The 25667-nt window shown below is 37.6% G+C and overlaps 1 protein-coding gene across 2 annotated transcripts in view; it reads right to left on the reverse strand.

Moving 5' to 3' along the window:
• Window positions 1–2096: 2096 nt before the first annotated feature.
• Window positions 2097–25667, reverse strand: part of LUC7L2 (LUC7 like 2, pre-mRNA splicing factor) — a 29888-nt gene continuing 6317 nt past the window's right edge. The window contains exons 1-10 of one of the 2 annotated variants that reach the window (XM_069773551.1): window positions 23249–23305; window positions 21470–21564; window positions 14318–14416; window positions 13327–13437; window positions 12515–12658; window positions 11268–11444; window positions 8907–8998; window positions 7369–7398; window positions 6261–6455; window positions 2097–3028 (exon numbers count right to left, since the gene is read on the reverse strand). In XM_069773551.1, coding sequence (XP_069629652.1) covers window positions 2836–3028; window positions 6261–6455; window positions 7369–7398; window positions 8907–8998; window positions 11268–11444; window positions 12515–12658; window positions 13327–13437; window positions 14318–14413 — 1038 coding nt within the window. In that variant the 5' untranslated portion in view covers window positions 14414–14416; window positions 21470–21564; window positions 23249–23305 and the 3' untranslated portion in view covers window positions 2097–2835. Of the gene's footprint in view, window positions 3029–6260; window positions 6456–7368; window positions 7399–8906; window positions 8999–11267; window positions 11445–12514; window positions 12659–13326; window positions 13438–14317; window positions 14417–21469; window positions 21565–23248; window positions 23306–25667 lie in introns of those variants that run through there. The other variant, XM_069773550.1, reaches the window with a different exon arrangement.

A 25667-nucleotide genomic window follows, 5' to 3' on the forward strand; every position in this document is an offset into this window, starting at 1 on the left:
CTGGAATATTTTTAATTCCAGAAAGGAATTCCAAATGAGTTAGCTATCCACTCATTGGCAATTCTGCTCTGCAAGATGTATCTAAAAATGACTGTTCACCTTTTGTCACACCACTAGAATTCCAGTAACAAAGGTGTGACAACAGATGTTACAAGCACTTACACAGCATGCTCATATCAGAGGGACAAACACTGGTAACTCACATTCATCACACAGCTGGGCCATGCAGGAACTCATAAAACATTCCCAGGGAAGAAACTCATGTTCATATTTCAAATGGGTAAATATAAAGTGTGAAGTAGTTAGCCATCATTATTACAGTATTTCTTTAGGAGCTTAAAATGACATGAATTCAAAGTGGAGCTTATGTGCCATGCCAGGCACAAGTGCTTGCTGAGTTGTAAAGCTCCTGTTTTAGCTTTCACTGCCAGCCAAAATACTGCTGAATTACCTACTGCATTAGAATTATCACCCATGTGTTCTGACCATACTGAAGAAGCTAGAGAAAAGACACCGAGGAAAAACGCAGAGAGTGAATGTGTAGTGATATTATACACCCATGATTAGTGGGCCTACAGAAGCACTTGGACTAGGAAGATACAGGAGAAAGTCTGCAGAACCTGCTGAAAATGCCAGTAAATCGTTACAAACACTGCTCTTAAGCATTGTTAAGTAACTCAGTGGTGCTACCTCAAGGAGGAGAACTTACCAATCTCTAAATTCTTCTGTGTGCAAGTAGGGCATATCTGAGTAATTTATACGCCCCAAAGCACTTGCAATCCACAGAATCGACAGCAACCCCTTTATGCTTTGTCAGCAACACAGACAGTGGGATTGAGCGCGCCTTCAGCAAGTTTGCTGATGACAAGGGAAGGGATGCCATCCAGAGGGACCTTGACAGGCGGGCCCATGCTAACCTCATGAAGTTCAACAAGGCCAAGTGCAAGGTCCCGCACCTGGGTCAGGACAACAATCCCCAGCACAGATACAGGCTGGGGAATGACTGGACTGAGAGCAGCCCTGAGGAGAAGGATTTGGGCATGTTGGTTGATGAGAAGCTCAACATAACCCAGCAATGTGCGTCTGCAGCCCAGAAAGCCAACCGTATGCTGGACTGCATCAAAAGAAGTGTGACCAGCAGGTCGAGGGAGGTGATTCTGTCCCTCTACTCCGCTCTGGTGGGAGCCCACCTGCAGTACTGTGTTCAGCTCTGGGGTCCTCAGCATAAGACAGGCATGGACCTGTTGGAGTAAGTCCCGAAGAGGGCCACAAAGATGATCAGAGAGCTGAAGCACCTCTGCTGTGAAGACAGGCTGAGAGAGTTGAGGCTGTTCAGCCTCAAGAAAAGGCTCTAGGGAGACCTTATAGTGGCCTTCCAGTACCTAAAGGGGGCCTATAAGAAAGCTGGAGAGGGACTTTTTACAAGGGCATGTAGTGATAGGACAAAGGGTAATGGCTTCAAACTGAAAGAGGGCAGATTTAGATTAGACATAAAGAAGAAAGTCTTCACTGTGAGGGTGGTGAGACACTGGAAAAGGTTGCCCAGAGAGGCTGTGGATGCCCCATCCTCGGTGGTGTTCAAGGCCAGGTTGGATGGGGCTTTGAGAAACTTGGTCTAGCGGAAGGTGTCTCTGCCCATGGCAGGGGGGTTGGAACTACATGACCTTTAAAGATCCCTTCCAACCCAAACCATTCTATGATTCTATGCAAAGGCAGCTTGCACCTAAGTGGAATACTGCTTTTTGAAACCAAAGTAATTAAGAAGTTAGCGGCTGTGCCATGATCATTATGATTCCACATGGTTTTGCCTTTGAAGATCTTAGGATGGTCAGGATTGTAATCAGAAAGACTGCATCTCCTAGAGCACATCTGTACATTAAAAACGCTAGTAATAAAATGTTAAGTTTTTAAATGACTGAACTGCTAAGTAACCACCTTAAGAGACCAGTATATCCTTGTTAAGTTATTGGACAATGGGGTTTCCTTTTTTATTTTATTTTATTTTTTGTTCTTAGTTTTTGTTTGTTGTTGCCGTTTTTTTGTTTGTTTTTAATACAATTAAGGATGTACCCCACAACAAAAAGCAGAAAGAGTCGTTATGGAAAAAAACAAATATATTGAACACATACCAATCAAATGGTACAGATATGGGACTGGCTTTGATTTCAAAATTTAAGTAGAAATAAAAAAGATGTAATGCAACAGCTGTTCAATTTCCAAGTCTAAATAGGCACTGTAAAAAGACATTTCCACTTTCTCCAGCACACATTCCTGTCTAAATGCTCCCACTGTAATCAACTCCTAGGTTCCCAAACAAAACAACAACAAAAAAAATATCACTGGGAACATAACCTTAGAGTAAAAGTTAATATCCATCCACCCACCCTCTTACAAAAAAAGCAAACAAACAAAAAAAATCCCCCCAAATACAACCTTTCAATGCTGCTGTTCTGACTGGAGCAGAATTGGAGAATTTATAAAGGTTCAAAAGCACCCAAGGCAAGTAGTACAATATAATTTGTTCACTAACTTGTATTGGAAAGGAGATTAAAAACATTGAGATCTGCATCTTGGTACATAAAACTGTTGTCCTGAATAAAGAGAAATCTTTCAGAAAAGTTTTACAACTTGGTGGAAGCCCAGGACCCAGCTTTAGGCATCATTAACCGATGGGGTTTAATTCCGACTTGGTTATATCCACTTTTATATACTGTACATCTACCCTAGTTGGATCAGTGTCTGGAACTGCTCACTGGTGTCCCTTTGAACAACTGTAAACTAAACCATAGTATGCAACTCCATAGGAAGCTAGAGATTGGGTGAATATACAGCCAGTTATATCTCCCCTGCTTCACGCTCTTCTGAGCTCCTCGGGTCTTCTGATCGGCCATTAGCACTTTCGTAAGAACGTTTCTTGTCTTTGAAATCTCGCGGTGACCTCTCTCTTGAGCTTCTATCTTTATCACGAGATGTTCTATCACGATCTCTTGAACGTTCTTTGTCTCTGGAAGATCTTTCTTTTGAGGATCTGAAAAGTGCAGTAGATTTGAGAATTCAAGTTCGTCATCAATCTGTAGCTATCAAACAGCATTTTGATTTTATATTTTTCTTCTTTTTCCAAGCCAACTTTAGATTTATATAAATAGAAGTGTATGAGAACACATCAGAAATCATTCTACTCTTCTCCCTTCTCTACTTTCAATTTCCAAGGGCAAATATTGTTAGAGGCAGAATTTAATTTACATTTATTACAGAGCCCAAATTGAGGTCAATGTGCTTCACTGAATCTCTAATTTTCAATCTCTGCCCTAAAGCTTGCATTGACAGAAGTTTAAGTGAAATTTCTCATCTGTAGTTTCTATCTTGAGAAGAATGTCTAGCCTATTCTCAGACATATAAATTACAAACTTAAACATTTTTAAAAATGGGAGTTTGATTAAAAGCAGGGGGAAATTAACTTGCATAATTCTGGAATGAGGCTACTACATGACAAATATAAAACAAATCTGGAATCTGTGCTACAATTAGGTTTTGTTAGAAGAATTATCCCTTGTCTGATTTTGCAATGTTGGGGTGGTGGTGTTTCTAGATATTTTACTCTGATAATAGGCATTTCCAAAACCTTTACAATAGAGCCAGAAAAGAGCTGTTCTGTTAAACAATTCACAGTTTTAAATTAAATGAGCTACCTGTACTGAAAAAAACAACTGGCTTAGACATCCTCCTCTATATTCCCTCACAGAGTGCACCTAAGGTGCCACTGCTGCAGCTTTCAGCCATCTTTCTATTGCTTCTGGTGTCACACTCTGCTTTTCTGCAAGACTTTGGCAAAAGCATTCTGTTCCTCAGACCTGAATTTATTTGGTTATTCAAAACCAAAAGGCCAAGACTCCTTCCTGAAGAAGTTAACTTGCTGGAGTGTGTCTTTTATTTTCCAAAATACTCTTGGCCAGAATTCCTTGGACAACTGAATGTTTTAAGCTTAAAGAAGACAGTCTTGAATAAAAGTATTTCATATCAAGATTTTAATAATTAAAAAAAGACTTGGCAATGAGTACTTCCCTGGCCTAGAAAAAGAGTTCTTAGAAGACAGGGAAGTATAATACATTTGAGCCTGCAAGTTCAGGCTTATTTTGGATTCTGGCATCAACAGTTTTATGGCATTCAACAGAAAAACTTCTCCCACATTCATGTGAAAAGCAGCTCTAATGGCTAGAAGGGCACCTCTAAAAAGGAGGTATCCAGCCTGGCTGCAAGTTAAATAGCTATCCTGGCCCCAAGTGCAGCAAGACCATAGCTCTAAGGATTCTTCAGTCTCTTGAAAACACAATAGACATGCTTCAAGAGCAAAAATTTTACTTAACCTCGGAGAAATAAGAGGTATGAGCTGCTAGTGATGGCACAGCAATTTTGTCCCTCAAGTTAACAGTAATGCAAAATTCTTACTTGTACCAAGGATTCTTCCACCACAGGTGTCTCATTCCTTCAGGGCAAGAACTGACATCAGGAGAAATAAATCTAGTACTGAATATCCTGAGGTTGAAATCTTGTGCCCTGAAGTATGTCATATTTTTTAACTCATTCACAGAAAATGAGGCTTGAAGGGCTTATCTTTTGATAGCATCCTTCAAAAGGACACTGACTTCATCTTCAAATCACCTTGTGCTTTTTCAATTCGCCTTTGGCAGCTGAGACTGACAGGTTTACTGTTATATGGATAGCACCAATGGTCCACACCATTTCCTTGTTCTTACATAGTTCTCTGCCAACATACAGAAGACAATGCATTATTTGCATTGTGCATATCATATTGGAGAGTTTAAACAACTATGATGAGAATCCCAGAACAATCAAATCAGTATAGTTTTCTCTGAAGGACTGAAATTGAGTCTTGCAAGTCTGGACTTCAAAGTTGAAGAATTAAAGGCAATTTGAGCATACGCTCTATACATTGGGTCATCCAAGTTAAAAAATGTGTCAATTCAAAGGAAAATGTCTATTTTAAGACTGAAAAACTACAGCTTTGAAGATTTGCTCATCTGCCATTGTGAACACCTTTAAGAAGCAGACTCTTTAGGATAACTGTGATGACAGGCTACTGCTGAGTCTGAAACGTTGACTTTAGGACACTAAAGAACACCCTGAAAGAATTTTAAATACCAGACACTACTGACTATATCAACTAGAGTGCTGGACGTCTAAGTTTCATCCATCTGCAACAAAAAGGAAACAAAAGACTTGGACCAACCCTGTCTTCTATGCTCTCTTACAGAGCACAATGGGACTACAGTCACCGACCCACTCCAGGGAGGAAAAAAAGCTCATTTTTAGGGCAAAGAGCCCATGAGATACTTGAACACTTCAATACAAATATGTATCTCCATCCTTGGTGATTTAACTCCTAAAATAATCCAAATTATAAACCCTGCATGTGCGGCCACTTCAAAATCAGATCTTTTCTCTCCTTGCAAGTCAACAGTCTGTTGGGGTTTTAAGAATGGGCACCCTGTCCATCCAGTGTACTGCACTCAAGTCTACACCACGGTGGCTGACCTATACAGGAAAGGAATTCTGGTTATGAGCAGACCTCCTTACCAGATGCCTCATTGTGCAATTCTACCACTCTTCTAAATTATGCTTACCTCGCTCGTCTAAAATAAGCCAGCAAATCCTCAGGAGCAGATAGCTGAGTCATTCAAAGGCAACAACCCCAGACTGCTCTCCGCAGTAATCCTTCAATGAGGGGTTGAGCCACTTCCCTTGCAAAGCATGTCTTCAGATGCAATGCAACAAGTTTATTTTCAGGCATATCTAAACTTGTTTTTATCTGGCGCAGTACACAACAGATGGGCTCCAGTGCTGGGAACAAGAGCCCAAGGTAAAAACCAAATGTATGACAGTAAGACTACTGCTGATATCCCTGGGTTCAAATGGAGATCAACCGTTTCACTTTCTACACTGCAGGAAGCTGGCAGTATTATCAACTTGACACCAATACCTTATATCACTAATCCAAAACTGAAATAATACATAACCCCATGATTTTTATTTAAAAAACAAAAACAAAACAAAAAAACCAAACCCAAAACAAACCAACCACTATACTATGTCAAATCATAAATATGCTAAAGGTGTAACTGAAATCTGAGACAGTCTCAAAATGTGTTTGAATTATGAAGTGGTAAATGTAAACTTAATTTAGTATGAAAATTCTCATCATGCATCTAGGAAAAGCCACTTATTTCAAGGCCAACATGTACCTCTTTTTGGAGCTGCGTTCTCGGCTTCTCTCCCTGGAACTATGCCTGCTTCTATGATGGCTGCGACTCCGGCTGCGGCTGTTAGAGCGAGACCTGTGACGATGGCGCTTCTCACGGGATTTGGAGCGAGTTCTTCTCTTACGTTCCCGGGAGGCCGAGCGAGACCGATGTCTGCGGCGATCTCGGGACCTAGATCTAGGAACAGAAAGCACTTAAACCAGGCACTGCATTCACCTAGCTACTCTACCAGTGTACTGTGAATATCATACACTCTATGCATAAGCAAAGCTGTATAGAGAATGGTCTGCAGCGTTCAGAGCTACTGCATTGTCCTATCACAGGCAAACAGGGGAAAGAAACATTGGAAATCCTACAAACTCCTTTGTGACTAATGCAGACAATTTTACAGTTAATTCATGACTGTATGTATGTTTACAGCATAGCCAATTCCATCTTCTGAAGGGAATTAAAAATATGGAAAAAATAGACTTTTTAAAAGTTTAAAATCTTGTCTTTATCAGGCAAAGTTGTAGAACTTCGTGATGCAGTGACTGGGATCATACGTCAGAACCTACGTATTATGATGTTCTGAGAAAACAGGACTATATCCTTCCCCATAGCTACTACAATAAAACTAGTCTGGAAGGTTCTAAACACCATACAAATTTATAATTTTTTTTTTTTTTTTTTTTTTTAAAAATCACTTTGCAATAATACCTCACTGGTGACCTTCAACTGTGTAGGTTAGGAAGAAAACTTGTACTATTGATGGCTCATCTGTTGAGAGTTAACCCGGTGCTTAGAATTTTAACATCATTGGTTTTCACGAAAAGGTATTAACCACAAGCTTCTGTTTTGAAGAAAGAGCAATACTCTGTTTTAAGTGTTATTTGGGACAAAAAGTTGCATGGTAGTAGCCACAAAGTAGATGTACGTGTATAAAGTCAGTAGCATGGTGATAAAACCTGTATAAACAGAGATATGACTATGTAACAGAATACTGTAAAGATGGACATCTTAAACCAATAGCGCTAGACAAACTTATAATGTTCCAGCTTGTGAAAGGCTGGCTTCACTGATGGTATTCCTCATCTGCAGATGTACATACCTTTTGGTATGCTTGCTGTGGGATCTGGACCTGAAATAAATGGAAAATAGTAAATCAATTTTTCTTACACAATCTTAAATAGTAAATCAATTTTTCTTACACAATCTTATCAAATAAAGTACAATTTAGCAATAGTAAACCAGACTAGTTGACCTGTTATTGTATTTCTTATTTGTCCTGGTTTTGGCTGGGATAGAGTTAATTTTCTTCTTAGTAGCTGGTACAGTGTGTTTTTGATTTAGTGTGAGAATAATGTTGATAACACACTGATGTTTAGTTGTTGCTAAGCAGCGCTTATCCTAAGTCAAGGATTTTTCAGTTTCTCATACTCTGCCAGCAAGCAGGTGCAGAAGAAGCTGGGAGGGAACATGGCCAGGACAGCTGACACAAACTAGCCAAAGGGATATTCCATACCATAGAACGTCATGCTCAGTATATTAACTGGGGGGGGGGGGGGGGGGTGGCTGGGAGGGGCGGATCAGTCTGTGGGGTGGTGAGCAACTGCATTGTACACCACTTGGGGTTTTTTTTTTCTTTTTTTTTAAAATTATATTCATTTTCATTACTATTATTACTGTTATTGTTATTATATTTTATTATTATTATTGTTAGTATTACATTTTATTTTACCTTAGTTATTAAACTGTTCTTATGTCAACCTATGAGTTTTACTTTTTTTCCAATTCTCCTCCCCATCCCACTGGGTGAGGGGGTGCAGAGTGAGCAAGTGGCTGCGTGGTGCCTAGCTGCTGGCTGAGCTTAAACCACGACATTGTTTTACTAGCAGTTACTTAAAGGCCTTTTAATTGATGTTAACATCTTTGTAACATATTTACCAGGAAATAGATCCCTCTGACAGTTGTTTTGTGTTTGTTTATTTATTTTGACCCCACCATACTACAAACCCAAAAGAACATCTAATCTGCTTTTTTATTCCCACCCCTCCCACAGAAAAAGCTTACAGTTCAAGCCAGTACTCCCTTATTTCTTGTCAGGTATGTATTATCAGACTGCAATAGATTTCCAAAGTTGACATTGTTAACCTCTGAAGCTAACACGTCAAGAGAACTGCAGTTCAGATTCCATTCCACTCTAGCCCCACAAGGCCTGGAAGCAACTATTTCGTAGAAGAACAGGGAATTACTTTCCTTAGTCGTACACTCAACTACTTCCAATAAGGAAAATTTCTAACATCTATAAACAAAATACCTCATATCTAACAGATGTCAGAAACTTACATGCGTGTAAACCTACATCTGTCAGGTCTCAAAACAAGGTACACACCTTAAAATTCTCATTTAATGGCCTTTTGTTCAAATATGAAGAGACACTTCTATCTGTATTTTTTAAAAAGGTTTTCTATGAACACAATTCACATTGTAAGACTTAGACATGAAATTCACCCTCAATCCTTGTACGTTTCCAAGGAATGCAGGCTATCATGATTCTGCAGATTTAGGAATGTGCATGAACTACATCAGTTTTTCCATTAAACTTAAATAGGTCATTATGTATTTGCAATTACAATAGATCCCTACCTCCTTAGTTTCTCCCTTTCTTCTCTTTCCCTCTCCTCTCTACGTTTCAGACGTTCCTGATTTCGTTTCTCCTGTTTATCAGCCACAATCCTCTAAAAGCAAAGGAATATATTCATTAAGTTACACTTCAAAATTTCTCAGATGAAGGTGCTATAAAAATAATCTAGACAGTTAATATTCAGTTCTTTCCCTCATGTATATTCCCTTTCCCTTGTGTACATTATTCCCTCTCTCTTCCTCAGTGTGTGTGTGTGTGTATATATATTTTTTTTCTCCAAGAAACAGAAGTTATTGCAGAAGAGCTGCAGCAAATAGATGGATGTTACACGAAGACCTGAAATACATAGTTATATTAAGTTTTTCACAAAGGGGAATTCAGAGCAGTAAGTCATGCTTTTAATTTGAGAGTTTCCATGCCAATCTGATCATATTTTGGCCACTGGGGAAAGGTAGGAAGGAATCAGAGCTGGGAGAGTTAATTGTTTTAGTAATTCCTTCAGCTACGCCGTGACAAAAAGAAATTCTTAGTCTTAAAGGACTTGGCTGGGCTGACACCTAGCTTTGAGGCTACTTGTTTCTGTATTGTGAACATGAGATGTAATTAGAGAGGATGCTTCAGCTGCTAGCCCCCAGGTTGAACTCACTACTACTGGGGACAAGGCACGCTCAGTAGAGGGCCCTCAGATGTGGAACTCACAACTGGAGATCTGGCCAAACCCAAGTCTCGCCACCTTCTGGACATGATGCAAGAAATTCAACTCTTTACAAAGACCTTCTTCTGAGATGTGGAATTGCCCCAGCAGCATCTTGATTAGATCTCTGAGGAGAGCTCTGAGGAAGGAGGGGATAGTTATTGTTTTCTTTTTTTGTTAGCGAAGTACTTCAAAAGATTATTTTATTGATGCTTTGGGAATGTGAAATAATTATCCATGCATATTTTTGGGGGAATTGTGTAAATAATCAGTTATTTCAACCCTTTATGTCAAATCATATCTATACTTCCTTGTACAATATCAGTACTTTAACAACAAGCAAGGATTCTTGTTCAAGTGACTCTCTGCATAATTTCACAGAGCGATGAGAGGAAGCGCACATGATCTATTCTAGGCATCTGAGGTTTAAGTTACAGCAGCTATATTTAGGAGCCTAAATTGCCAATATATTCAATGGAAAGAGTTGGACTTTCCAATGGGTAAGTCACAGTATCCATGCAAGACAGCTGGAATATTATGAAATATAAACCAAGCCAATTTACTCAAACGCAGTAGCAGCATTTTCTGCTTTTAGGGCTTCAACTCATTTAGCTATTATCTTTAGTGATTTCTACAGTTAAATGCCTAACTGAGCCTTGAACTCCATAATCTGCACATTAAGATCATAAATGGCATTGGTGTCCAAATCCATCCTCTTGAATACCAAAAGTCTAGAATATAATTCCAGTAAGTCTTTCTTCCAGCACACAATTTCTGGTCAGGATAATGTTGTTTAGGATAATATTCCAACTGGATTTCAAATGTTCAAGCTACAGAGGACATGCAACCTCTCCATAACAATTATTTTAATAGCTAGCCTGACTTCAATATATACATCTTTTTGTATTCTGACTTGGGATAGCTACAGCCTTGAGTTGTTGGAATTCATTTCATCTATTGTCAGTTAAGCTTAAAAGCCTTCAAAAATTACTCAAAAAAAAAAAAAGAAATCTTCTTTAGTTGTTGGTACCTATAGAATGAAAGTCACCTCCTTGTCTTTGTCCGGATAAAATAAACAAATTGAGTTTTAGTCTTTCACCATACAGCAGGCTGTTTGAACTATAAGCATTTCTGTAGATCTTTTTTGAAAGCTTTGCCATGTGTTATCATGCTCCTTTCATAATGGTACCAAAAATGAGGATTTCAACACCAGCCCCATTAACATTTTATCCTAATTAAAGAAATAAAATACCACTCAGGCCCACTACATGTTCTTCTATTTTCGAGAGTCTCATTATTACTTTCAGCCAATCAACTCGCTAAAACTAAAGGTCATTTGGTTATCTCCTATGACTGCTAAATATGTTTCAACATCCCTGTTCAAAATACAGTTCTCCATTTTACAAGTGGAATCACACTCTCTGTTCCCAAAATGCATTACTTTGAACATGTGTTTTAATATACCTCAGTGCAAAAGAGGTTATCTTATCAAATTATCCAGATAACCTAGACTGAATTGGAATGTTTAGCATTTTGTAGACTAACGAAATCCCAAATTTTAAAGTAATATGAACAAAATTCACACACCCAGAAAGAAATATTCCGTTAAGGTTGTCTGGCAAATAAGTAGGAGCACACACATACACACAAAAATATAAGAATGATTTACCCTGAGTTCCTCAAGCTTCTCTCTTATTTCAATAAATCCTAAATGCAGTTTTCCTCCGAAGTGGTCAGCAAGTCGTCGGTCATTGTCATGAAGACCAAGATAAGCCGAGCACACTTCACAAACCCGTAGCTTCTGCTGCTGAAAGCTGGAGGCAGGCATAGAATTCCTGTATACTTCCTAGAAAAAACCCAATGTGCTAACTGTTACTTCTCAATGCACAGAAATACAAAGATAATACTTTACCAAAGATATACTACAAATTGATAACCAAATTCAATGTACACCAGCACACCCTTTAGTTAATTCACACTATTCATAAATCAAGTGTCTCATTAAGATACAAGGCAGGTTCCTTATTTTGAAGATTGGACATATTTAAAGGCAGGACATCAGCAAGTGGTTTTGTAAATTAAACAAAGTGGGGTGTTTATTAACTTTACTTAAGATCATACTACTTCTAAGGATAAACAACTTTTTCATATGCAACAGTGGATACACATTAACACTACAATTACTATGGTAACATATTATGAAAATACTACACCAGTTTTAATTCTGAACCCAGTTTAAAACAGTAGCGGTTTCCTGAGAAATCTACCTGCATTTTAGCCACTAACAAGTTATCTGAGCAAAATTTATTTACAGACACTCAGATGACAGATAAGAAAGACTGCCAGCAACCCCTCTGGTACCATTAAAACAACTGCAGATGTTTGTTTCTATAAATTTAAGTATCTTGGTAAAATACGACATGAAAAAGCTCTTGGTGAGTTCTGCCACCTGAACATTACAACAGGGACTGTTTTGACTTGCCTGATACACAAGTCATTGACCATCTTTCAATGAAGACAATGGTTCACTTCACTGAAGCTTTCCAGTACAAGCCACATCAGCACACCACGAGGCACAACAGAGTTGCCACAGCAAGAGCCATGAGACTGAATGAGGCAAGTCAGTTCAAACACAGACACAACTGTAGGGTCCACAGATAAAACTGGCCAATACAGCTAAACTAAGATAAATGCATCATCTGGGGAAGTGAGTATGATTTTAATATAAACAGGAGTGTATTTAAAGGTAGAAACTTTGACTGTACCGGATGCAGCAAAGCAAATTCTTTAGTTTTATATGAAGCAATTAGTTAAGGAAACAACAGCAGGTAAGACATCTTGCATTACACAGATGCCAACCAATTTAATCTTGGACCCTGCCCTCTCCATCCCCCAAGCCTTACACAATCAACTTACTTCTGCTTCTCTCTTCTTTACCCGAGCCTTCTCCACTTCATCCATTACTTTTTGAGATTCTTCCACATTCCCATCAGCTCCAAGCTGTTCTACTTTGGCCAGCAGTTTTCCAATTTCTTCATTCAATTCATGAACTCTTTCAGCCTTGAAAGACAAGGAAAGACTTAACACAGGAAATGCTTTTAATTATGGAAAACAATCTGAACTACTACCAAGTTATTATATGCAAAATTGGTAGGACAGAATTAAGAGAAACATGCAGAGATAACTTCTCCAGGTAAAAGTGAAACAGAATTTGCCTCATGTAAAAACACACAGAGAAAGGCTGAGTTAAGTCTATGTACCAACTCCAGAGCAGGATTTTGTTCAGAAACTTCAAGTAATTCACACTGTTGTCTATACCACATAGTCTTGCAAAATTACTACTTGTACAACCATTCCTTCTAAGCATGTGCATATATATGCAGAAAAACGATGAAAGTTTTTTCAGTTAGAAGATCTAGAGAAAAGCACGTCAAATTTTGTTTACTTTATGGATGAAGTTTTGATCAAAACCCGTAAGAATTACTAACATTTGTATGGCATGGTATCACAGAGTCAAGGTTCCTGAGCATAAAAATATCAGAGGTCTCTTTCCTGTGTTCTCCTCTCCGTGCTTTAAAGGTAGTTTTGGGAAGGACGGGAAAAAAAGTCTTAATTTTTCCCCTCCTCAGCATGAATTCTCAGATTCAATAGCTTGCCAAAGACTTAAGTTGACTCCTTAGAAAAACAGACCTTCAAAGAGACATCAGTAACTAGTTTTACATGCTTACTTTAGCTGCAACTTCAGCACTGATCTCTTCTTGGGTTTCAGCTAGTCTTTTCTTAGCCACTTCTGTTCTCCTGTCACAGTCTGCAATAAATGACTGCAGGTGGTCCATTGCCTACAGTATCAATAAAAACACTGATCAATGCTGTCGAGAACACGAATATTTCATTAGCCTTAACATTTTCCAGGTTTAAGACTTAACTTTTACAAGTTTAATAGTGAAACCTTGTAAAACAATAATCTAGCAGTTTATGGTGACTAATCACCTATATTAATACACAACATTTTAAAAATCATAGTCTACACATTGTCGTAGTTATAAGTATTTGCAGAAATTTGGAAGTGAATCTGTCTTAAGTCTTCCCTAAGAAGTGTGCATTTCTAACATGCATTAAAATTCTTCAAAGGATACTCAGGTTCACCTCACCCAGCCAATACATGCAATACCGTAACTTCTTTCACTCGGGTTTTAAGCTATTAAGCGTATTAACACCATCCCTCCAAACAACAACAAAAAACCCCAAAACCTTTTTGTCCTAGTGAAGACTAACTTCCTAGTTGGGAGTTCAAAACTGTATTACTCAAACTACCGTGTACCGAGACATAGCATATGATTTGTTATCCCCAATACAAAATTACTTTCTTCAATAAACATAGAATTTAAGACTCTCTTCAAAGCACACACAGTCTTAACATTCGCTTGCTATTTGATAATACTAAGACAGCATCCAGGTTTATGATAATTTGTTCTGTGGAAGGCTGTTAATAGTTCTACCTAGAGATGACTACGAATGCAAATTAAATACTCACATATAATCATGAAGAGGCATGTATCGTTTCTGTAACTGTGACAAGGGTTTCTCTGCCTCTTTCTATAAAATTACTTTCCAAAAGTTTTCCTTCAGTGTGTACAAAAACTTAACTTCTGTTGCTCCGTTTATCCACCTAAGTACACAAATTATGCTTTCTCTCCACCATTAAGATAAAATACATACATCAAGCTCGAAGAAGAAATCTTGATCTTTGGATGCTATTTCATAGTCTGCCCTTAATGCCAGGTCATGCACCTTCAGACATTCACCAAGGTCCATTCTCTGAAAAGAGACAGAGGGAAAGTGGTGTTATTTTTCAGAAGTGTTACAAGGAATGAAATCAGCATGACTTTCTTTAACAGTCAAATATTCTGAAGCAAATCATCTCCCCTGTAGGAATGAAAAGACAGTTTAATAAAGCTGTAAGACAATACCAGATCTTTAATAAACATTCACAAATCAGGAAATAGTAAAAGCAGACAGAATTAACAGCTTATCTTATCATGATGGCTATTTGCATTACAAAGTATCAGTAATGTCCTGCAAAGATGTCGTTTTATTGAAAGTTCAAACAAGTGACTGAAGTGGGACATCCTGTATTGAATTAAAACAGCTTAGGAGAACCAAGTTTCCTGCAAATAACTGGCAATTAAATGTTCAAATACTTGATCTGAACTGTCTGCACAGTCTATGTGTGTTCCAGTTATATTCATCACCTGAAATAGCTGCAACCACAGCACTGCTGTTAAGTGCTGCTTAAAAACTGTTCTTTAAGCATTTCAGTTAAGATAGCCAAAAATCAAATCCCAGCAAAACATTTTGCAGGTGAGTGAAGAGGACCTGAGTGTTGGACAATGCTCAAGAATCAGGGAAGAAAAAGTGTAGATATTTTACTTGTAATCTATAACCATTCTAGAAAGGGCAGGAAGCAAGCATGAACTTAAAGTAAGTAGGCTGCATCACTGATCTTGCATACAATGCCACTGAGAAGAGTGCTCAGAATCTTATTAGGTAGCGAATACCGGTTTTAAATTGGAATTTGCATAGCACACATTCTAAAAAAAAAAAAACCCCCAGCCAGAATTCACATGACAATGCCATGACACACTGTTCACTTTACATGTGTTTTATGCTTCTTCTCCCCCTATTTGGGTTGGATTTGCCCTCCTCAGGACAGTGCATTTTCTGATTTCTTTTCTTCTTAGTGGCAATTGTAAATCCATAGCCTGAAAGAATGGCAATTACTCTGAGCCAGCATTACTACTGAAAAATTTTCTGTCCTCCCTTTATCACTGCATTGTGCGACCCCATGCTGGCACTTCTGCCTGTGCAGTTGAACACAGTCTGGGTACTGACTGGGTAAAACATATCTTAGCAAACCAAAAACAGAGGCAATTTTTCAGCAGTGCACCTCTGTCCAACTTGTCAGGCAGCCACACAAACAGATGTGCTGACAATACGTAGGGAGCAACGTAATAGTGGACTTAAGCAGCTAGGGCCTCTTACAGTATCAAGAGGCCACTTCAGAAACTCTTGAACAACTTCAGTAATATTAGCGGCAATTTTGAGAGATGAGGCATTTCAGTGTTTACATAGTATTCAGTCTTATAGCCTGACTATATATTAACATTGAAGTTAAGTTAACTGTACAGAGTAATAAAAAAAACCCCCTTCACCTAGATAAAATAAACCCATTAAAATGGAGTATGGTACCATCAGTTCACTTTCCTGGCACTGATCAAAGAAATCAAGAATACGTTTCAAAAGGCTGACATGATCACTTGCCGAGACAACAGAGCACTTTACATTCGTCACCACTGGGCTGAAAGCTACAAACTGAGGTAGCTTATGCAAGCCTAATTAATTTGAGTTGCAGAGCTGAAGCAGTTCACATGATCAAATCAGTCCCGAACTGAAAAGCTGATAACATCCAGCAGAATGTGTGCTTTTTATAACACTACAGCAAATAATCACACTGGCACACCTAAAATTTAAGCACAGGAGTAGTTCCACTGAGCCAACGGGAATACTGGCAAAGAAATCAACTCCAGATTAAAACACCTTACTAACATCTATCTGCAGATGTGTGAACTATCCAAACTTCTCTTCCACAGTAAAAGGAGATCTAGATAGTACAGTCAGTGAGCCTAAACGGATTCAGCCCACCTTGAAAGAGATACCCAGTGGCTGGCAAACTGAATCTTTCTCTAGGCTCCGCTGCCTAGATCCCTTCTGACTCCAGCACAAGCTTCTACACCTAGCTTCTTAGCCAATACCTAAATTTAGAGGTCTTAAACTGGAGCTGAATTCCACCTCTAATAAGCTTAAAGTTAATCACATATTAAAGTATATTGCTAAACCAAGGTCTCAATCAATATGGTTTTAGTCAGCAAGAGTCCTGAAGAGCTGAGTGCAATAAATTCATGAGCACTCACGATACTGCAGGACTGAGCTGACAGAGCATACTTTGAGGTCTGCATAAATGAAATGCAAGCAGCAACGTTCCTCAAAAAATACACATAAATACAAATGTCAAGTTAATCCACTGAGCAGAAAGGAGTTTCTCAATCATGGTTTGCAAGACCACCTACAGTATTTGTGGAATTTTTTCAACAGGGAAGCACAATCAAGCCACTAAGAAAGCCAGATTGCTGCAGAAGTGTTGAACTGCTTGGGGTCTTCAAAGATAGCTAGCAGGCTACTATAAATATTCAGGACATTCCTACTTTTAACCTCATTAAAAGTACTTGTTTTAAATCTTCCCACCTTGTCATTTTCATTAGTACTTAGCTACTCATTCAGAAACATACAGAGATAGAGAAAACACCTTCTTATACATCTTGTAAAACCTGCCAAAGACAGCACAGAGCTTACATCCAGAGAATGTTCCTTAATAGGTTTGTACCCCTACAGGGGAGTCATCTGACTCCTACATATGTAGCTTCAGTCCTAATCTCATGATACAGGTAAACACAAACAAACATTTTTGTAATGCTGATGAAAAATAACTCAGGAACATGGTTTTGGGAAAAAAAAAAACAAACCCAAACAAAAAAACCCCCAAAAAACCAAAACCAACCAAACAAAAAACCCCAAAACCCAAAAAACCACCCACAACCCAAACCACAAAAACCCACAAGCCTGATCATCAACAACTATTAAGGATAAAAAAAGATTAAGTGACCCTTTAAGACACAAAAATTGTAAATAAAAATTGCTAACTTTAAGTGGTAAATTATTCAGTGTCCCAGTAGCCAGGGTTTACAAAGTCTTATTAATCTCTCATTATAAAATTCCCAACTTGAAGTGATTGAACAAACTCTTAAAGCACTGACTTACGCAGGTAAACCAGTGCCCAAGTGATCATTATGAAAAAGCAGAGCACCAAAACATGAAAAAGTGTCAGTTAAAACTAAAAGAGCTTTTGTGAGAAGCATTGTCAAGAACAGGTTCTGAACAGACACTCTTCTACAACCTTGAATACATCACTTCTGTCATCTTACCAATTAGCTCACTATTGCCTCCACAAACTTGAAAACATATTTCAAATAAGAAGATAATCACAGAGCACAACAGATTTGGAATTAGAATTTAATAAACTGAAAAAGGATGCTACAATTTTACTTTTGTTTAAATTTTTGCTCTGGGGACTCACTATTCTACCTATGTCTTCCACATAGTTCATTATTCCCATTGCCCTTAGAGGCAGAACACAAAAAATCCAAACCCATACTCTCCCTGTCTCTCCCCAAAAAGCGACAGAAGATCATCTCCCACAGGCAGCGAGACACCTCTGACTGCTTGACTAAGAATTTTCAAGTCTACAAAACCAGAAACCTAGTACCAACAAGCATGTCCCTAAAGAAACTGAAATGAAATAAAATAGGAATGTAACCAAAATCTTCTGATTTAAGTAGATAACAACTGAAGCTCATTAACAGACAACTAGACAAGTCTATCCAGAAAAGTGGAAGAGGGTAACTGATACAGAATGAACTGTTCTGTTGGCAGCCAAAAGAATTAAATTTCAAAATACAGCTAATTCTTACAGCTTTACACTCCTAAGTAAAATATTTAGGGTTCCTTTAAAGACAACTTTATTGTTCCTTTAAATACAAACGACTCTGAGGAAGTAAGACACAGAGAAGCGCAAAGAAAGCTCAAAAAACTAGGAAGCTATGCATTGTTGCCAAGCCAGACAATGGAACTTTCCTAGTAAAACTCAAAACTTTACTAATTTGTATGGATGGTTTTTTCCTGAAATGTTTCTAATGTTAACCAAAAGATAAATCTGATCAAAGAAACTTGAGGATAACACCTACTGCAAGTGTTCCAAAAAAGTCTAGAAATAAGAAAAGACTTCATACGGTATTCTAAGAAATAACCACACACTTCATCCAATAAAAGAAGAGATAATATATGCAGAAATCTGGACAACAAGGAGAAAGTCTCCAATCTTCCAAGAAAAGTATACACACACTACTTTTACCAATACATACTGCAGCCTTGGGAACATGATTTTTTTGTCAAGGGAAATCAATTCCTTGGCGGAGTTTTGAGTATTTGGCCATTAAGGAAAAGAACACACTAAATTAACATAGCCTACTCATGTGAGTCATTTTGTTTGTCTTGTGTTATCTCTGAATGTACTCCTTGAGCGCTTTTGAAAGAGCAGGTGGATTGGAATAGCAGAGAAGTCTGCGTTTTGCAGACAGGAACAGTAATATGCAGTTCATGAGGATTGCACAGATTATCTCGTGACACAAAAAAATGGCAATTCAGGTCCAGTATTTTACCGATAATCTAGTCAATGAAGACATTTAACCTCATAAAATGCCCCCAGAGAACTTATTCTTTCAGAAGCAAAAGATTCTAGACTTGAATTAAGAAAAAAAAATGCACTCAGTCTTTGTAACCTACAGATCTTGAATGCAAAAATGCATCAAAATTTTCCTATCAAAACTCTGGAGAAAATTCCACAGTCATTTTCCAAATCAACAATAAACTGTCTGGTCACACTACATGCCTCTTGCCCTTTTAGAAACTGTACTATTAAGAGAGAAGGTCCATTTCTTCAGACCCATGACTAGGTAAACAGCAGGACATCACATGGGTCAGATAAAGCCTGTCTCTTATGAGTCCCTTTCCACGACTCCCACTAAAAGGATTAACTAGACACATTTTGTGGTATGATGACTAATTGCATTATGACAAAGAAAAGGAAAAAAAAGGAAGATATATTGACATTCACTGAATAAGCAGTTTATATTAGTACTCCAAGAGCAGCAGCAGAATCCAGTATGAGACAGATGAGAACTTTCAGTGAGGACTTAACAAATTGGGTAAGGAGGCCCAACCTACATGCTTGGTCTCCACCATAGGAGGCATTATTGCATGATACCTACAACTTTTGCAGTTCTAAAGATAAACATTTCTTACTTGCTAAAGACAGCCATTCTACAAATCTTTGCTTATAGAAATTAGACCACAACGAAAAGTTGTCAAATTAATCTTTCAACAGTATCTTCTTGTGGATTCTGATCAATGACTTTGTATGTTTTTACAGCATACTGTTATGTTCCGTATCTTCCCCCAGCCATGAGCTATTTCGCTCATCACACAACCAAAAGAGTGGACAACATAATAGATGTGTGAAGAGGAACACCTTCTTCTCCCTTTTTTCCCCATTTTGTTTGGACAGTAATGCCCAGAACAGTTCAAAATAAAACTACATATGCGTTGATACACAAAGCTTACTTACCTTCAAGTCATTCTTTTTTTGTAAGTAAATATATGCAAGATGCATTACCTTCAGTATATGCTGAACACACCACATTAACTTCAAGACATCTGATTTTTGTGATATGACAGAACTTTGCAATACAAAAGAGTGTCTTTAAGGATAGGAAAAAAAATTTAGGAAGCCACAAGAGTTATGAAGAAGCTCAACAAGTGGGCCTTTTCTATTCCACTGCCTTTTTTATTAAGACAAATGCTAAGTTCTCTAGTTCAGTCCTACTATTTATTTTGCGTCTTCTTCCTGTGCTTCTTGGCAATTACAGTTGTGCCTACTTTTGCAGGGACTCTTTCAAAGAGGGAAGGACAGACTGTAACTATCGGTCTGTCAGTACAAGCACCAAAATTAGTAAAACAAAATTAGTGTGTGCATGCATGTCTGAAGCCCTTTCATCAGCCAAAAATGTTATGGTAGTTTAAAATCACAGCTACTTGGAAAGCCTATTAGAGGCCAGGTGAGAGGTAAATCAGTTACCAAGTTTACAATTCTGCAAATGAACTTCATTCTGTATTTCATTAAAGGCTCCAGTCAGGTTAGCCATTTGGAATGATACAGCACAGAGAACCAATAATGCTTCAAATAATCCTTAAGACAGGTTTTCCAGTACTTATTTTCCCCTTTGCCACAGGGTAAGAAAATGTGACAAAGTGAGCAAGAAAAGCTACCAAAATGCAGCCCTAAGAATGGTAGGCACACGAGACTCTGCAAATCATACGTCTCTCTACTGTTAATTATTCTAACACCGTGGAACATTAGGTTAAATAATCAATGCAATGTAACTCACCTACCTTCCACAAAGAATGAGCTATCTTAATCAGGCACCACAAGGTAAAGCACAGGCACAATGACAAAGCTACTGGCAACAGTCAAAGCCCCTTGTTTGCTATGCCCAGGCAGAGGAACCTCTACTATAGAGTACACAAAAACCCAGCAAGTTACTAGTATGCCATAAATGGAGATTTTTCAAGTTGCCTTAGAATTTGTGAAAATGGCACAGTAACTGATATTGTACAGTAAGCGTCACTATCATGTTAAATGTATCTCAGCTTGTAGAAATGTAATTATTTGAATTTTCAACTGTTTTCACTAAAACATTTCTGAAGAAAGAAAAATCACCTCTCTTCCCTATACAAATATTTGTGTTGGATACTTTCTCACTACAACATAAAGTCTTAAGAAAGTAACTTTATAATGTATGCATAAATTTTATTTCCTTTTTTTTTCTACTAGTTGCAACTGTACCAGCTTAAAACCACTTTGCTATAGTGCAATTCAGGTAGGTAACATCTTTTTTTTTTTAATGTTATAGCAAACAATGTTGAATTTTTAAGTAATAATTAGCATACAGAATAGGAAACTTCTAAAAATTAACTTCATAACCCATAAATTAGTTGTTTATAAAAGCTCCTCTGAACTACTAGAGCGCACTAGATAGATGCTTGCTGAAAAACATTAAATTAAAAGAGGTATTACAAAGAACAAATATAATACAACTTCTCCATTCTTATCTAAATAAAACACAAGATTTAGCTACATACAGTTCCAGAGAGCACATCATGAGGGCAGCAGTTGAGAAGGTGGCTCTTGCACACTCTGTCATCACTGAATTTGATTCGCTGACGGGTTGTGTCACCTGCAATATAGAAATCAGCACATCCAGGTTAGAAATCTGGGGAAGCCAAACATGTTCTGCAGATTACATGCAAAGCATTAACATTGCCCTGTCACATAGTGAAGGTCTATGGAAACTAGAACTTAAACCACTGTATGCTTCTTCGCCAAATAACACCAAAACCACAAATATGTGTTTTAATGCTCTATAATGCTATTTAACAATCCTCTCACACTTCCCCTTCAAATATGCAGCGTGAAAAGTGCTTGAAACAAGAAAGACAGCATTAGCTTAAAAACACTTTGCTACAACAGCATTTGTTAAATGAGCTATATAATGTTCTATTCAGATTTTGCATGAAATACTGATGTATTTGTATGCAACAATTAGCATATAAAAGCAGCCTCATAAACACAAAATTATACACACTGAGTCTTCACTGAATCCCACCTGATACTCATTTTATGATTTTGCTCTTGGATGCAATGCACCCTCTTACTTCTGATGAGAATAGAATAAAGAGTTGGCAGAAGAATGATTTTAAATGCTTACAAACCTGAAAAAAGTCAAACATATGGACATAGCCTACATGCAAAATTATTTTACAGATGTTTGCATATCTCTCTATCATAAGCCATATTTTTTTTTCTTTTCTACATGCTGCTTGTTGGGCTGGGAACATCTTAATTATATCTTCGGCATCGCAGGCTGTGGTTCCTGCATCAGCAGAAGCATCAACTGAGGTCCAATTGCAAGTTTAAATAACCCCATCTTGGAGCAAGACCTAAAGTCTTCAGAACAAAGTAACCAACTGGTATTTTGGGGATAAGGGCGGGAATATGTTTGCCTTTGAGTCATAACATAATTGTCACTAGTTGAGATTCAGAAGAGAGATCACCGCTACGGCTCTCTTGTTGTTAAGACACAGGCATGATATAACACCTTAATCTCTCTCGGCATGTATCTATTAATTTTTTAAAACATAACAACTTGTTAAGATCTCTGATCACTGAAAACCTACTGGTGAATTACTGAAGCAAAGAGGGCTGCTGGGGGAAAAAAAGAAAAGACATAAAATGATTTCAGATAGCAGCCTTTTCCATTTCATCATATATTTTAAAGAGTATAGATACATTTTGTAGTTATTAAAGTTTTTTTTATGGCTTCATGATCTGAAATGCTGAGAATTTTGAATCTATTAAACAATTCAAGACGCCAAATTCATTACTGAGGTAACTACAACAGAGGGGGATCAATAAAAAGCCCATATCTTATCAGTCAAGCCTTTCTTACTATTATGTAATCAGCTTTTTAAATATCAGTTCTATGCATAGGATGCTAATATATAACATTTTCAGATGGGCCAAGTTTCAGATTATTAAGCAAAAAAAAAGTTTCCAAAATCACCACATGCTTTATTTGCCTGCGGGATACAACAGTTAAAACCTGTAATCCACAGGCTAAAGACAGCTTCAAAGCAGTTCAACAATAGGTTTTCTAGAGGGTGACCTTACTGCTCAGTTATACTTACATTACTAAAAATTTAGACCAATCCCTTTATAATCATGCCTGCTACTGCAGTAAAAAGTTTTGAGTTTGGCTTTTCTTTTTTTGCTTTTTAGGAGGTGGATCCGTATTTTTTTAAACACGTAATTGCGTTTGTTCCACATTCATTAACACATCTGAAAAGTTATTGATAACTCACGGCTCGGCGAATGCGGGGCCTTTCTGACACTCCCTTGCAGATTGATGTAGGCAGGCAAAGATACATTGAACCTTTATAAATAAAACAAGGGGCCAGATTGTTCAGTTTGTATAGAATAATAGACTCTGCCAGCAATTTTAACACAGCATCTAGAAATACATGTTGACTGTAAAGATTCTTCTATATAAAGACACATGAACAAAATCAAGAAAAGTATTTTAAAAAATACAGCTGATGGCCTAACAGCACTAACCTATCAGGAGTCAAGGATTTATCAAGACCAGAAATTTGCTGAAAGACTCATGGTTCCATAGGTAAAGTTGACAAGTAGTATCTTCACAGATGTTACCTCAACATCTAGATGTAGCTTTTTTCATACCTCTACCACAACTAGGAACTGATGCTACAGCTGCAGTACAGTCTTTTTTTCATTTAAGTGGCTAGCATGATAATCACAATTATCAAACTGAGATAAGACAACATAGGAAAAATTAAAAAAAAAAAGTAGCAGAAACTGATCAATGACAGCCTCAAGAACATGTTCCACGTTTACATTTTAAAAGTTTATTCTTTCTGCACTGTGCCTTCAGTCTAGTATTTAAGAGACTTTCAGAAGGCTCCCATACACAGAACATTCAGGTATTTACCTTTTTCTTCCTATGAAAAGCAGTTTCATACATTTGCATTTCTTTTTAATCTATGCTGTTTCAGAAGGAAATGTCGATCAAAATGGTAAGGTGTCCTATAACTATGTCCTAACAATGACTGAATTTTGTGTCCCTCTGGCAGCTCATTCACAAGTCTGATAGCCTCAGAAGAAAATGCTTTTATTTCTTCATTAATTTTGTGAGCTCCAATACCCCTAAATAGTGCAGACATGTTGGCAAAGACAGAAAACACACTCTGCTGCTGCTGACCTACAGATCAATCATCTTGAGTAGGTGATGACCTGGGGTCTACACGGGTTGCTGCGGGGGGAGAGGACGGAATGAAACCTACGGATCCACTATACACCTGACAGTCGGCCTACAGCAAAAGAGACTTTTGCAGATGCCTTCTAAGAATTAAAATAACATGAATAGATGCGTTCTTAAGCCAAGGACTTCACCATTATGTCAGATAACCAAGATGCTACTTCTCTTTGTCAAACCGTACTTACGTTGATACACTCTTTGTATTGGCAATCAATCAGGTGAATGCTAAACAATGTTTAAGGGTATTAAAAAAAAAAAAGGCTTTATATATTCTGTAAGAAGAAAACAATATATCTAGGTACCACATAGCTGCAGTCATCTAAATTTTAGAAGTATCTTTAAACATTTATAAAGGGGACACTACCACTGATGTTTCAGACCTTATTACAAGTTCTATTTTAATAGGTAAATAATCAAATTAGCGCAGAATAGCAACTTATTTAACCCTCCCTCTGAAGAATAGCAGAGTATTCAACTACTTGATCTTTAGGACTCATGCTCATTAAAGAAATCAAAGTAACTTAGCAGGGCACTGCAGGAGTCAACATCTATGACTATAAGCCATCCCTGTGTTTCCAATTAGATTTTCTCCATTAAAAAAAACCCAAACACCATATGATTGATAAAATTTATATGGAGATGCAGAAAAAATGACTTAGATTTTCCTCAAGATGCAGCAGCTTTAGTTTTACTTAAAGTACCTGGCCCAAACCACATTTCTGTAAGAGATGACTTTCCAGATGAATGGAGAACTTTGAAACAGAGTTGAAAACATTCAAGAAAAAAAGCCAAACATCAAGGAAATTTCTACACCTGCACATCTCTTAACCTTCATAAGCATAAGGAAACTGCACACTAGAGGCACAAAATTAGAGATGACAGCAGTAATGTTAACTTTCTAAAGAAAGTTTTCTAGTTTGTATTAAACATACCGACTACAAAAGTAACATCAATATTCAAGACCAGTGCATACTACTGACTAAGGAACATCCAAAGCTTAAGTTCACAATGTGCATTTGTGCTATACAATTCACTTTGAAATCCTAAGTCTAAACCATCAAAAGCCTCCACAATGTCATTCCTGTTCAGTATATGTTAATCACAAACCAGCAGAATGAACACTTACGTATCAACAATACTTAGCATTATAACATGCTTATAACAATGATTTATTTGATCCAGCATCTCTTACTATTCTGATGTATCCTAATACACTACAAACAACAATCCCAGTGCACTGATGAGAATTACCCTTTATAATCCAACTGTAACCTCTAATCCAAACTAATGGTGCAATCCACGCAAAGACAATGATGTGCATTTTCATTATTATGCTTTTGACTTCCTGCATTAAGCTACATCAACCAAAACCGGTTAGCTTTCCACTCAAATTTTTCAAGCATGAGTCCCAACATGTTGGCAAGGGACTCTGAAAGCTTTACTCA

The sequence above is a fragment of the Haliaeetus albicilla genome, chromosome 28 (assembly GCF_947461875.1).
Source record: "Haliaeetus albicilla chromosome 28, bHalAlb1.1, whole genome shotgun sequence".
NCBI lineage: Eukaryota > Metazoa > Chordata > Aves > Accipitriformes > Accipitridae > Haliaeetus > Haliaeetus albicilla.